At 41.4% G+C, this 14,646-nt stretch overlaps 1 protein-coding gene across 1 annotated transcript; it reads left to right on the top strand.

Moving 5' to 3' along the window:
* Positions 1-909: 909 nt before the first annotated feature.
* On the top strand, positions 910-14,564 carry dhtkd1 (dehydrogenase E1 and transketolase domain containing 1). Its single transcript, XM_035156688.2, has 17 exons — positions 910-1,199; positions 1,439-1,582; positions 2,454-2,665; positions 2,771-2,965; positions 3,568-3,837; positions 4,755-4,926; positions 5,084-5,282; positions 5,489-5,801; positions 5,898-5,982; positions 6,081-6,220; positions 6,952-7,102; positions 7,203-7,309; positions 9,950-10,114; positions 10,211-10,293; positions 11,249-11,415; positions 13,386-13,471; positions 13,575-14,564. Exons 1-17 carry the CDS (start codon positions 1,043-1,045, stop codon positions 13,674-13,676), a joined length of 2,748 nt encoding a protein of 915 aa, XP_035012579.1. The 5' UTR covers positions 910-1,042; the 3' UTR covers positions 13,677-14,564.
* Positions 14,565-14,646: the final 82 nt, after the last annotated feature.

Below are 14,646 nucleotides of genomic sequence, written 5' to 3' on the forward strand. Positions count from 1 at the left end.
TGTGGTTTAAGTGACGCCGTTTTGAGTCGAATATGAATGTCGGGTCTTGCGAACACCACACGAGCAGTATGGAGGCATGTTGTTTTTTTTCTCTAGTTTTATTACGTCTGAGAAGAGGTCACCATTGACTTCAACTGTATCGGATTGGGCTGCTACAAAGTTTACTTCTGAGACTCCAGAAGAGTTTTGTGGACTCACACACTTCACCCACCCCTCTATCCCTTTAAATCACAGCTAAAAAATGTTAAAAAAAACCAAACTAAAACACATTTTCAACAACTCAATGCATATTGTGTTGCTTGAATGTATCAAAAACATAATTTGGGAACATTGTCTAATTTATGACAAATGTATGTGACATCAACCCCATGAAGTCATGTGATTTCAACCCCATGATGTCAATGCTAACCTGTAGTAAAATGACTAGATTTAGTCAGAACAGGAAATGAACAGACTGGAGCTTAGATGTCCCACATTACACAAAATCACCCTAATAAAAATAATATCTGTGGAACCTAAATCACATGTGGATATAGTGAATGGACCGATTGTGGAAGACACAGTGAAACTCAGCTGATGAACACAGTTCAAATGGAAATGGAAACATATATTATATGCATTAAGCCAAATGTATGAAAACCACACAGATTTTCATGAATCTAAACATTTTAAATCTGAATGAAAATTTTAAAATAATCTAAAATCTGCTAAAATAAGTACTGAAATGTGCACAATTTTAACCAAGGGTGGGGTAATTGTTATTGTTACAATTATATATAACCCACTTTTAAAAACTTGATTTACTGTTGTTTTGAAGCTGTAACATCCTATAAACAGTATTTAATGGATCTATGTTTGGTTGACTTGCCTCCTGCTTTTGAACGTGTTGTTCAATAAAGTTGAGAAGTTAAGAAAAAGTATTCAGCCAATAGGATTCCCGCGTTGCGTGTCCTCCCGTCACGTGTCAGCCGGCAGTATGGCCGCCGTCCTGTAGCCGCAGGGAGCCGCTGCTGACACACGGGAGGAAAAGTTTGGTGCAAACATGGCGGCGGTGTTTCTCCTGAGACAGTCTCTGAGCAGACTTCCTCCGGCCGCGGCCCGACAGCTGCTGCGCCGCCACTACCACACGGAGAGAGGGGTCTACGGCTACCGACCCAAACACACCGAGCACGAGCTGCACGGCGCGGCGCTCAACCAAGGTCAGTGAGGAGTTAACTGTCTTCATCACCTGAGAGGAAGAGGAGGCTGCTGCTTCCGTGTGTCTGACTGAAACACGTGTCTTTATTCTTGTTTGTTATGTCCTTTTTAATAAGCACTTTACAGTCTCATTACTTTGTAAACGTGTCATTCATTCACTCAGATGGAGTTGTTATTGTTAATGTTGTTGTTTTGTTGTTGTTGTCACTTTGACACTGACAGCCTCTTGCTCTGTGCTCAGATCATGGTGTTGCTCGGCTGGTGGAGGCTTACAGAGCACATGGACACAAGGCTGCTAAAATCAACCCCCTACTGCCTGTTTCTGAAAGTGTCCCAGAGATCAACATGCTGAGGGGCAGCATGACAGGACCACTCAACACCTCAGGTACATAACAGCTGTGGATGGACACCTGCAGAAAACACACAACTCACAGTAGGATAATGACAATATCCACAAGTTATGTTTCCTTATACATGCAGAGGCCAAAAGGGTCAAGGGGCTCAGGGGCCAGTAGTGTATGAGTGTTGTATGATAGAGAAGGTGCTGCACATAGATGCACAATGTGTGACTGGCAAATCTGTACTGGAAAGCCTTTTGAGTGGTCATCAATATTAGAAAGGTGTGATATAAATACAGACCAAGTAAACCTATTGGAAAGCCAACTAAATAGCTTCAGAGAGAAACATAATGAGCATAAGGAGACACAAAACAACCACAAAAAGACACAAGAAGATACAAAGCAACCAGAAAGACAATAGAACCACAAAATGACACAAAACCACCACAAAATTACTCAAAATTACCAGAAGAAGACATAAATTGACCACAAATACAAACAAAACCACAACACAATGACACAAAGTGACCAGTAAGACACAAGAAGACACAAAGCCACCACAAATATACACTAAATGACTACAAAATTGAACAAATTGAAAACAAAAAGACGCATTGACTCAAAATAACAACAAACGACCGAATAAACACACAAAATGACCACAAAATAAACACAAAGATGTAAAAAAAAAACACATAATAAATATTGAGTACACCTATTGAGTATATTGTGTATGAAAAGTAAAAGTACTCGTCCCTTTGTTATATTGATTGTATGTCGTGTCCTGGTTGTGTTTGAGTAGATGCACTTTCCAGTGCTGCTCGCCCTCTGTATTCTTCTCCCATATTTACTCGTCATGCACAGTTAGAGCCTCACGTGTTGGCGTTACCACAGCTCACTGTGTGTGTGTCTCTGCAGGTCTGAGGCACTTTGGAAAGGCTGAGGCTTCACTGGAGGAGCTTCAGGCCTATTTAGATGAAGCCTACTGCGGCCACCTGTCAGTGGAGACCAGCCAGCTGAGCACCCTGGAGGAGAGGGAGTGGTTCGCTGACCGCTTCGAGGAGCTCAAGAGGAAAAGTTTCTCCACGGAGGAGAGGAGGCAGCTGGCCGAGATCATGCTGGAGTCTCAGGTCGGTACAAGGACAAAGATGAGAATAAAAAAATCCATTCTCACATTTCATATTGAAGAGTTTTTTGTGCATCAGCTTCTGTCCTTTTCCTCGCACCACCTGTAGGAATTAGACCACTTCCTGGCCACCAAGTTTGCTACTGTGAAACGTTACGGAGGAGAGGGAGCAGAGAGCATGATGGGCTTTTTCTACGAGCTGTTCCACCAGTCAGCTCACTGCGGAGTCACGGACATTGTCATCGGTATGCCCCACAGAGGCCGACTGAACCTCCTGATAGGCCTGCTGAAGTTCCCACCTGAGGTTAGACACTCCCATACAGTACTGTAACCGGCAGCACACGTACAGTGGCAAGAAAAAGTAATCAAGGCTTTTAAAATGATCTGTATTTATGTATAAATGAGTCAGATCTACATCTAAGTTTCACTTATGAACAAACACAATGTATTTTAATCAAGACCATTGAATATATATATATATATATAGATGGAAGACGTGTCTCCACTTCCTCTCAATATGCGGTGGGTTAAAGACACTTCTTTTTGTTTTTGTTCTCAAGAATAATAACGGAAGACTGGATCAATAATTGTTGATTAGCATGAAGCTGGAAAGGTTAATGCATTGATCTTAAAGAGTGCAGGTACTCATCTGTCAGACAATATGTCTGTACATGGAGAGGTCGGCTGAGATCACTGAGTTTATAAAAGCACATGGTGGTTGTCATACTTTGACTCAAAGATCAGGTCAGATTTTATGGTTAATTAATTCAGAAAACCATTAAAATCCCACAGGGTTCCCATTCTTCCTCTTGCCACTGTAAACACGTCACAGTTCGCAGCTAAAGAGTAAACACGGGTGTGATAACGTCAAACAACAAACTTCTTCCACCCCTTTTATCTCTCCAGCTCATGTTCCGTAAGATGCGTGGCCTCAGCGAGTTCCCCGACAGCTCGCCGGCCATTGGCGACGTGCTCTCCCACCTCACCTCCTCGGTGGAGTTGGATTTCGGAGCTGGACACCCTCTTCACGTGACCATGCTGCCCAACCCTTCTCACCTCGAGGCCATCAACCCGGTGGCTCAGGGCAAAACCCGAGCCAGGCAGCAGCTCAGGAAAGAGGGCGACTACTCCCCGGAAGACAGCGCCCAGCCAGGGGACCAAGTCATCTGTCTGCAGGTACCTGGTCACAACAGCCAATACACACCCACAAGAAGGTGAAGAGTTCTTACTGATCTGTTGTCTGAAACCATGGATCAGGGTTGATCCCATGATCCTACGCTGCTCCATGATGTCATCAAACTAGGTGTTTTGTTAATGTTTTAAATGAGAGACCCCTAGTGGCTGAAGTTACATACTGTAGCTTTCAATGGTATCAAACATGAATCATCATTTTTGTTTATCAAGATCCAGGATATTTCATAACCTTTTGACAACAGTGAAAAAACCTTTTCCCTTTTGAATGGAAAAAGAAATGCACATGTATCCCAACATCACTCCACTATTTTGATGTAGATAAAGATGCTGTGTAGAAAGTTTGTATTTGTGGAGCTCACATGAAATAGGGGGAGATAGATGTGGTTGTGGGACTAGATCCAACAGAGATTCCTGGATTGACACAAATCGTGAATGTTGCAATTGGAAGGTCGTAACTTGAGACCACCAGGATGCCCATACACATCTTCTGTTGCAGTACACTCCCTCTTGTGATAACCATCTTTTTCCAGCAAATAAACTGATATTCTCTTTAAACACAACTAATCAAATGCAACAGCTGTGAAATATCATTTGAGTCAAAACAACCTATACCTTTCTCGAGCTGTGGACCTCCTACATGACGGCAGTTGAAAGCCTTCTTTATTTCCCACTCCTGATCCATGGTTCATCTCTGAGTGTAACAACAGACCTCCTTGAACATACTACAGACGTTAAGATTCTCTGTTTCACATTGTTTTATGGCTGAATTAGCACAAATGTAAAGCAGTGGGAGACTTGTGCAAAGCAAGGAACTGTTAAAGACGTTTTCATCAGACTTCCTGTATAATTAAAAGTTGAATTAAAACTTTGAGACCATCTCTGTTGTTCTCTTTTTACAGGTCCACGGCGACGGCTCTGTCTCTGGTCAAGGGATCGTTACAGAAACCTTGACTCTCTCCAACCTGCCTCACTACAGAGTCGGTGGGAGCATCCACCTCATAGTGAACAACCAAGTGGGTTTCACCACTCCATCAGAAAGAGGGAGATCATCTATGTACTGTAGTGATGTCGGTCAGTGACACAGATTCAGTATTCATTAATTATTATTATTATTTATACACAATATTTCTGTGGTTGTCAAATATTATGACATCTCTTTTAAATGTCATGTCACAAGTTTTCGATCTTGGAAGCATCTTACAATCGCAGACTTGTATTTGTATCCCAGGTAAGATGGTGAACTGTGCTGTGATCCATGTAAACGGAGATGATGCAGAGGAGGTGCTGCGAGCCACTCGGCTGGCTGTCGAATACCAGCGGCGTTACAGGAAAGATGTGATCCTGGACCTGATCTGCTACCGTCAGTGGGGCCACAACGAGCTGGACGAGCCGTTCTTCACCAACCCAGCCATATACAAGATCATCCGGTAAGGTCAATTTCAATTTACCTTCTTTACTTTGCATTATAACTCATTTTCAAAAATGTGTGTAACATACACTGTATTTCTCAGGAGTGGAAAGTTGATCAGGGACTTTTTTTTACACTTCTCATTAAGAGATCTTTAACTTGGGGGTTTGCTCCATTGCTGCGGTGTTCTTGGAATATTATTGGGTAACTGTTGCTTTATTGCAGCTCCCGTAAGAGCATCCCTGACTCCTACTCAGACAAACTGATCTCCGAAGGTCTGATGACCGAAGCCGAGCGCGACCAGATCAAATCAAAGCTCTACGGCATGCTGAACGACAAGCTGGCCAACACGACCCTGTACAGCCCCTCGCCCACCAACCTGCAGGGCCGCTGGGGAGATCTGGTCGAGCCCCAGGAGAGAGTCACCACCTGGGACACGGGCGTCCCCATTCCTCTGCTGCAGTTTGTTGGAGCAAAATCAGTGACCATCTCCGAGCCAATCCAGCTGCACAGTCACCTGGGAAAGACCCACGCACAGGTAAGGCCGTGGTCTCTTTCATATCTGTTGGGTGGTGTTGTGCTGCTGATGTTGCAGCAGCTGGATGATGCTGGGCTGCTCCTTTTGTGAACTCAGGCTCGGTTGCACAAGTTGGAAGAGGGCACCAAACTGGACTGGTCCACAGCGGAGGCCCTGGCGTTTGGATCTCTCCTCAGTCAAGGTAAGTGTCGAGCAGAAAATAACATCAGATCAAATTAATGAATCATTGAAATTTTATTGCTGGCATTCAACTGATTTCTTTATGTGTTGTTGCTGCAGGTTTTAACATTCGAATCAGTGGGCAGGATGTTGGAAGAGGCACATTCAGTCAGCGTCATGCCATGGTGGTGTGTCAGGAGACCAATGACATGTACATCCCTCTCAACCACATCAGTCCTCAGCAGACTGCTTTCCTGGAGGTAACACTCTTACCCTCTAAATAATGTGTATTTAACACAATATTCTCTAAGTATAACTTTCTTACATTACCTTTACATACATCTATTGGAGATGTTCCGATACCATTTTCCCCTTCTCGAAACAGACTACATGGATCCCTGTATGGAAGTTATTATTGCTTGTTTGGCCTGACTAAGGTTTAACCCTTTGAAAACTATATATACAGAGAATGAATGGCATATAGCTACTTTTATTATATAGTTTGAACACAAATAAATAGTCCTGGAAAACACAACAATCACTTCCTTTCAATAGCTTGAGACTAAATACTTGCATTCAGTACTTGTATCTATTTTACTTGTTTGACCTTCCACAGAAATATTGCCAAATGGCTGACATTTTAGCTAGCTCTGTCTAAAGCTACACTGCCAGAAATCACTTCTTCCTCACCGCTCTTAAAACAGTACTTAACCGTGGCAGTACAATGCGACTGCTGTTTTGTAGCAGCGAAGAATAGCTAGTGATTTCTCGGAAATGAAAACCGCAGCTTTATCTGGGTGAAACCAATATACTGTAAAGATGTGGTATCTGATTGGTACTTAGATTTGTGTACTCACAGATGCCCAACCCGGTATTTTCAGCAGTATTTGAGGCATTTCTGCATCTGGTATCGTAATCAGAACATCTCTAACATCTATGATAAGAGTGCTTCCTTTCAAGTAGCATATTGTGGTGTTTTGTGTATCGTCAGGTGTGCAATAGCCCTCTGTCTGAGGAGGCGGTGCTCGGGTTTGAATATGGTATGAGCATCGCACAACCAAAGCTTCTTCCAATCTGGGAGGCTCAGTTTGGAGATTTCTTCAACGGAGCACAGATCATCTTTGACACGTTCATCTCTGGAGGTAAACCTCTGACCATTCTCACACATCTAGTATTAAACTCACATTGTCTAACATCTTAGAAGCATTTAGAATCTTCATACATTTGAAACTATGTCCCCAGGTGAAGCAAAATGGCTGCTGCAGTGTGGGATGGTGATCCTGCTGCCTCACGGCTACGATGGAGCCGGACCAGAACACTCGTCCTGCCATATGGAGCGCTTCCTCCAGGTCTGTGGAAGTGTCATTCTGCCTCCATCTCATATTGAGTAACTATTGAGTAATATTCTGTGTTCACATTAACATCCAAATATCAAATCTTTTGTTTTATTTATATTGGTCAAAATCACAATTTGCCTTTTAGGGCTCAACAATCTGTACAAGGTTCTACATTATCTGTCCACAAACTCTCGACTAGGATGAGGAAGAATTAACAAAAAACTAAACATTTATGAAATATGAATTATTGAAACCAAACAAACTTGGATGCCTCACATTAACCACAGTATGTCAACCCCACATTTTATGGATACTGTGCTACTGTAAAGGACAATTTCACAATTTGTCAGGTGTGTCTGAAAACGTCAGTCAGGTCAGGTGCTTAGTGTCCTCTCTCCTCTGGCCCACTGGCCATCAACAGATCATTATGCATAATGTGCTTTGAATTGAAGTGACGGTGATAAAATCCACAGTCGTCCTTCAGTGCAAAATACATGCAACAGTTTGACTGCAGTTAATCTGAGGCTTCAGCTGATAAATCGAGTGTATCTGCTAAAATTCAATAGTGATGTGATGAGGGACAAAATCTGTAGCTTTGTTCAACACTGTGTTGAATAAATGAGGATAATATGCAGCTTCAGGAGCCTGGTTTAGACAAATCGAGCAGATCTCTGCCACAGCTAGTCTTTTTCCCTCTTTGTGTTTCTTTGTTGAGCTGCAGTAGAAAGATGTTAAATGAGGAGGGAACATTTTAGTGAAAAGGCTTAAGCTGTGGACAATTATCTGCCTGATCTCTTTGACCCAGATGGCCTCATATTATTATATTATCCTCACAATAATGGGAAAAAAAATGTGAAACCTATTTTTGAAGCTGAAATTCCATGGATCTGTGTTCCTTGGTATAAATATTACACTGTGTCCATGTGCTGATGTGAAGATCTAAATCAGAAAACATGCACCTGTGTATTTGGAATGAGAAATTATATTTAAGAGTCATAATTCAATTTAAAAAGGGTAATTTTAGTCCAGGTCTCCTCTCTTCAGAAATGCAGTGCAGCTCAGATCGTGTTATATACAGGAGTCTAAGCAGGTATAATCAAGAGCAAGTAATGGAGATAATGGGTCTTGATTGGCCACCAGACAAAAGACATCACACGTAGGTTGTGTCCAATTGCACTTCCACCTCCATTTCTTCACTACTGTCACTACAGTGGACACGGTCTTTTACTCTGAAGCGAACAGTAATTTGAGATTTCAGACACTTGTGAATCATCGTCATTTTGTGTCATTACTCAGATGAGGTGTCCCCACAGTGGCCATTTTTGAATCTATAAAATGTGATGCTTGATTTCCTATTGTGGGAGTGTTAATAGTGTACACACCACGGCAACTGTGCTTGTTACTGCATTATGGACATTTTTGTGGACACTAGAGAGCATACATTTCACACAAATAGAGTGCACTAATACTCTTAGTGGGTCTTTTTATTAGTTACACCTGCACAATAATAATATAATAATAACTTTATATAGCACCTTTAGAATAAATAAACAGGGTTTACAAAGTGCTTTGACAGACAAAGCAGACACAGGAAACTCAAAAAATACATTCACACCGATAAAAGCAGTTAAACAAAAGCAATAAGAGGACAGGATCATTTAAAAGAACATACAACTAAAAAGAATAGGAACAATAAAAAGAAGACGACATTACCGAAAACCAAATGAGACTTAAGCCTTGACTTTGAAACGACCGTCTGAGGATCTAAGGCTGCGAGTTGGTTCATCAGGGGTCAACATATCTGCTAATGTAGTTTAAGGCCAGCGAGCTTTAAAAGTGATTGGTAAAATATGAAAGTGAACAGCGAGCCAGTGGAGAGAAGCCAGGATTTGGATGATGAAAACCAGTAAGAAGTGGAGCTGCTGCGTTCTGAACTACAAACACTAAAAGCACATCACCAACAATGATCTCAGTGTTGAAAGGTATAATCAACATTTCTATGATGGTGCCAAAAAACAAATAATTTTAGGTTATTATAAAAGTAGACATTTTCCACAATACATCAACATACAGATCCTGTAATTGAAAATTACAGATTCACGCACAATTAGAGCAAGTAGACAGGCAAATCAGGAAATGTTGGATAACAGTCTGTTATTACCATCTTCACCAAGATATTTTCAGGAGGGAGGACCACCAGTCCGTTTGTTGAGTGATGAGGGGGAATGTCAACATCCTATAGTTATTGCAGGTTCTGCAGTTTATTTTTAAAAAATGAATGGCATTGAAAATAGCAGCGCTCCCTCACAGACACACACACCGTCTTTCACAGTCCAGATCAACAAGACCACCGCCCCTGGTAAAAATGATCACCGTCTGGGGAGGTTTATTCAGAAAACTAATTCCCACTTTTATTACTGACCAACACACAGTACCAGATTTTGAAGGAATGTTTATATTAATATTTTAGTGCAGATTTGAAGGCACGACTCTGTCTCTGCTGTTACATGTTAACTGACAGGAAGGTGTTTACATGAGTCTCTGTTGCTGAATCTGTCTGACTGGATGTTTCTTAATCTGCTTTGTACCAGCAGCAGTCACGTTGGTGTTACACATTACCTGAATTGTAACTCATCCTCTCTTGTACTTTAGTTGTGTGACAGTAAAATGGAGGGTGTGGACAGCGACACCGTGAACATGGCCGTGGTCAACCCCACCACTCCCGCTCAGTACTTCCACCTGCTGAGGCGACAGATGATCCGGAACTTCCGCAAACCTCTCATCGTCGTTGGACCCAAGACACTGCTGAGATTTTCTGTGAGCGTGGAAACCACCGTGAAGAGCATGTTCAACATTTTGTCTCCTACTTCTTTTATTGTTGAAGTGGGTGAACTGTGTATTTTCATTTAACAGGGGGCCGTGTCCAGTCTGACCGAACTGGCACCGGGAACATCTTTCAGACCAGTGATCGGTGACACTTCAGCCTCTGCAGAAAGGTACATTTTTAATAACTGCACAAACTTCAAGGACTCGGCTAAAAAATATTTTTTTCAAATGGTCTTTGATATGTGATTTAAGGTACCTACCTAAGTTAAGATCAGTAAGAGGTCAAAGCTGACAATTGCAGCAGGAATTAGAATGTCTCTTACACCCACTAAGGCCCAACAGTCGCCTTATGTAACCACATTTAAATTGAGTAGATCTTGATTTTTATTTGGATCTGCACCAAATTGCACACACTCATAAATATCAGCCTAAACATGTCTGATTATTTTCATCAAGATCAAGAAAAAACGCACAATGTTACAGATAGTGAAAGAATAAATCCTAGATCCACACTAAAATTGAAAGGGTTTTTCCCTGATCCGTAACGCATGCTTCCATCGATTCTCGTGGAATTCCATCCTGTAATTTATGTGTAATGCTGCTGACTAACAGATGCATTAACAGCTGCTGAAGAAAGCATAACCTTCTTCATCCATGTGCATCACCTCCACAGCTACAACACCATGACAATTAACAATGTCAACTATCAGTAGGTGAGAACATGTTTCAGCTTTTTGGCCCTGAATCGTTATAATTCGATTAACTTAGTGGATCTCGTAACTGTTTATTAGTCTTAACGGTTCAGACCGCTCTGCTGATGAAGACAATGTGGTGACATTCATAAACAGGAAGTTTCCTCTGCAGCAGTGAACACAATACACAGTCGCCTAATACTGTTCTGCTGCATCCTAAGCTCACCTGGACTATTATAAGTCTCTACCTTACTGTGGCTGGCAGCGGTATCATCCAGGTAATCCTCTCTCCAAAACTCAAGTGAGATCCACTTCCTGCCGGTCACCCACAAGGTCACCGTCCTCAAACATGAATTAAACTGGGGCTCGAGGATTTTGACTATTTGTTGTTTGACACGGATGCAATAAACCTATGTTGTCTAATCCCTCTCAGTGTCCAGAGGGTGGTGCTGTGCTCAGGGAAGCATTACTACGCCCTGCTGAAACAGAGGGCGGCATCAGCAGCAAACCAGAACACAGCGCTGGTCCGTGTGGAGGAGCTGTGTCCGTTCCCACTGGGGGCTCTGCAGCAGGAGCTCAACAAGTACCCCAACGCCAAAGGTAGAGCTACCTCGCACTGAGCAATACACAGACCTGCTGTCTGACTCACAGAGCTCCACCTTCACACCAGCACACATAGTCAGTATACATGCACCTTTACTCCAGCAGTTTGCTTTGACACAACACTTCTCTAGTTCATTTCTGTAGGTTTTGTTATGGTTTCGCTGCTATCTAATTTAGGTTTCAGGCAGCTATGGGTTAAGAGGGAGAGCGGGTCGTTGACCGACCAGGATGTTGGTGGTTCAATCCCTATCTCCTCTAGTCCACATGTCAGTGTTAAGAACCACAATGTCGTAACAGTTGTGTCATCAGTGTGTGAATAAAATGATTAAAAAAAAAACACAGCATGCAGAAGTGCTGTGTTAATGGGGGAAAGTGACTTGTGGTGTAAAGCCCTTTGAGTGGTTGTTGAGACTAGAAAAGCTCTAAATAAATACAGTCCATTTATAACAAGTAAGCCCAGGCTTCAGTGTGTGGAGACAGAAACATTTGAGTGTAGCTTCACCTGAGTGATATGATACCATTTTGGACGTCACTTAACCATTATTTAGTTCTTTATATAAAACTAAAGAATCTAAGTGACATTTAAAAGACAGGGGGAAAGAAATTGTTTAATTTAAAGAAAAAAAACACAAAGCACCAAATAGTAAAAGAGAAATAAGTGTGAACAGAATTAGGATACAAATCTGATGTAGAAGTTTGTTCCGAATATAAATGTAAAGCAGAGAAACAGATTTTTCATGATGGGGTTTATTCCCTCCCCCTTTTTTGGAGAAATCTACAGATATTATTTTAGACGCTTGTCTTTTAATTCTCATTTTTCATTATCTTGAAATCCTAAAATATGTTTTGAATCCAGAACAGAGCCAAAGTGATCAATCACCTTTGAGGAATTTTTCTTCAGTATCTTGTTATGAACTGAGAGGAATTTCTGTCTCTTGCTTTTGCCAGCTACAGTTGAGTGTCAGGCAGAAAACCAATTACAAGCAGCTACACAACTAAGTCACACTAAGTTTAATGGCATTTAGGAGAATGTGGCAACTTCAATAGAAAACCACAGTCACCACTATCATTGTGACGAGTCTGGAAGAGGACATTAAATAACCAGAAATACTGGTAGATCATTGTAAGTGACATCTAAACATCTAAAGTATGAGCCAAACTGGTATTAACTGCAGGACGAGTGCTTCTGCTGCTGTACCAGTTATCAGTGGCTGAGTGAGTTTCAGGCCAGACACTTGTTTTGCAGCACATTCCAAGCTTGATGAACCACTGCCATCAACATCCTTCTCTTCTTCACCCACTAATCTTTGTCATTTCTGGGTTCTTTACTGTATTTTTCTCTTCTAATGAACTCACCACAACCACTCTCCATTAGAAGAGGAGGATGCATTTACAGGCAGTTTTCACAAATCCTGAAACAAGTCCCCTCTGGACCTACCACATGTCTGTCTGGGTTTTACAAGGAAGTAGTTTCTATTTGTGTTGATCAAAATGTTATAATGCTCATCTGAGTCATGTGCTCACAGCAGTTAAGCTTTTAAAACACAAACAGTAGTGAGGGATGTTGAGACTTTTTTTAATGCAGATTTAGCTTCTTGAGTAAAATACAAGCTGTCAGACATGAAGCAGGTTGTGAAGATGTTTGTAAACCCAACTCCGAGCTGAAACGCCAAAATGTCTTTTCTGATTTATTTTTATTAGATGTTTTTATTGACAGTTGATTACCCTAAAAAAGATTGAAGATGAAAGCAACTTAAAAGAGTGTTCTAAAAGTGTTCCTGAATTTGTTTATTTTCTGAAAACCTTTGCTTAAGGTTTTACTTCAGCTTACATTGTTCTCCGATCAGGAAAAATGAAATGTATTCAACATATCACTACATGTTTGGTCTGATCTCCTTCTGTAAAACAGTGAATCACCTCCTTGTTTACTGTGTATTATAATCAGTTTTCCCTTTGTTTCTCCACAGAGTTTGTTTGGAGTCAGGAGGAGCCTCAGAACATGGGCCCCTGGTCTTTTGTGGCTCCCAGGTTTGAGAATCAGCTGGCCTGCAAGGTGAGCAGAGTTTGGAATAACACAATCAACATTGTAAAGCCTGATGTTTGTAAACAAACCGTGTGTAATAAACTCACAGCTCTTACTCCTCTATCCTCCTCAGCTCCGGTTAGTGAGCCGGCCCGCTCTGCCTGCACCTGCTGTCGGCATCGGGACCCTGCATCACCAGCAGCAGGAGGCCATCCTCACCGCTACCTTCTCCTAAGACTGGGAGCTAAAACAACCAGTACACAAGCTTCAGTACCACACTACACCACACTACTGCTGTGGTTTTTCCGCTTTCATCACTAAATGCATGAAGCTGCTGCACGGCAGATACATCGGACTGTTAGAAAATGTGAACGGCTGTGAAACTAATTGGTCAATAATTTAAGGAACAAATCAAAGTGTTAGAGAGAGGACGTTTTTGGATTGTTCTATTTGTACACGTAGTCAAACAAAATTTTTTATTGTGTTTTTGTGGTTTGAAGGCAAGGCCTATTTTCTGTTTACTTCTTTTCCCCTTTCTCTCATTTAACTTGACAGTTTCCTTTATTTGTCCAAAATGTAAGACTCTATGGTAAGAAGAAACACACCTGCTAACTAAGTTTGGATCTAAATCAAGGCCTTGTAGTAAACACACATTTAGCCGACCATGGAGTTTGTAGCACTGGAGATTGTTGTATCGTGCCCGTGTCAAACCTGTAAGGGCTCCACACCTCAGGAATCTAAACCATTGAATTGTGTCATGCATCTTAGCTTGAGTTGTTAATTTTTTAATTGACTTGGTAGACATCTCAGAGCATTACCCTTAAACTATTTATATAAGAATGGCAGTATTTTAACTGGATTAAATACTTCAGGAGATGAAATGTTTCTAAAAATAACAAGATTTGTTACCCCTGTGGTTGTTAAATGTTTATTCTATCATGAATTAACATTTGTACATTTTATGGTACAAATTTGGGCTAAGAGGTACTTGATTATTTAAATTATTTAATCACAGTTGAAAGCGGGACTTGAGTTCAAAGTACTGGCATTAAAGGGCTAATGTAAATATACTAAAACAGAATGATCAAATGGAAATATTTTTCAATAAATCTATTTTCATGTTTGTGCATTGTGCTTGAGTTATTTTTGTCTCCACCAGTCTCATAAACCCTTGACCTGAAATAACCGCATATAGTTACAATCGG

Source organism: Hippoglossus stenolepis, chromosome 5 (assembly GCF_022539355.2).
Source record: "Hippoglossus stenolepis isolate QCI-W04-F060 chromosome 5, HSTE1.2, whole genome shotgun sequence".
Classification (NCBI taxonomy): domain Eukaryota; kingdom Metazoa; phylum Chordata; class Actinopteri; order Pleuronectiformes; family Pleuronectidae; genus Hippoglossus; species Hippoglossus stenolepis.

Bases quoted from the DNA above. Each gene is read 5' to 3' on its own strand.
- dhtkd1 (XM_035156688.2), top strand. From the start codon at position 1,043: ATGGCGGCGGTGTTTCTCCTGAGACAGTCTCTGAGCAGACTTCCTCCG. The intron at 2,966-3,567 runs GTTAGACACTCC...TTATCTCTCCAG, and splicing joins TGCTGAAGTTCCCACCTGAG to CTCATGTTCCGTAAGATGCG. The intron at 6,221-6,951 runs GTAACACTCTTA...GTGTATCGTCAG, and splicing joins AGCAGACTGCTTTCCTGGAG to GTGTGCAATAGCCCTCTGTC.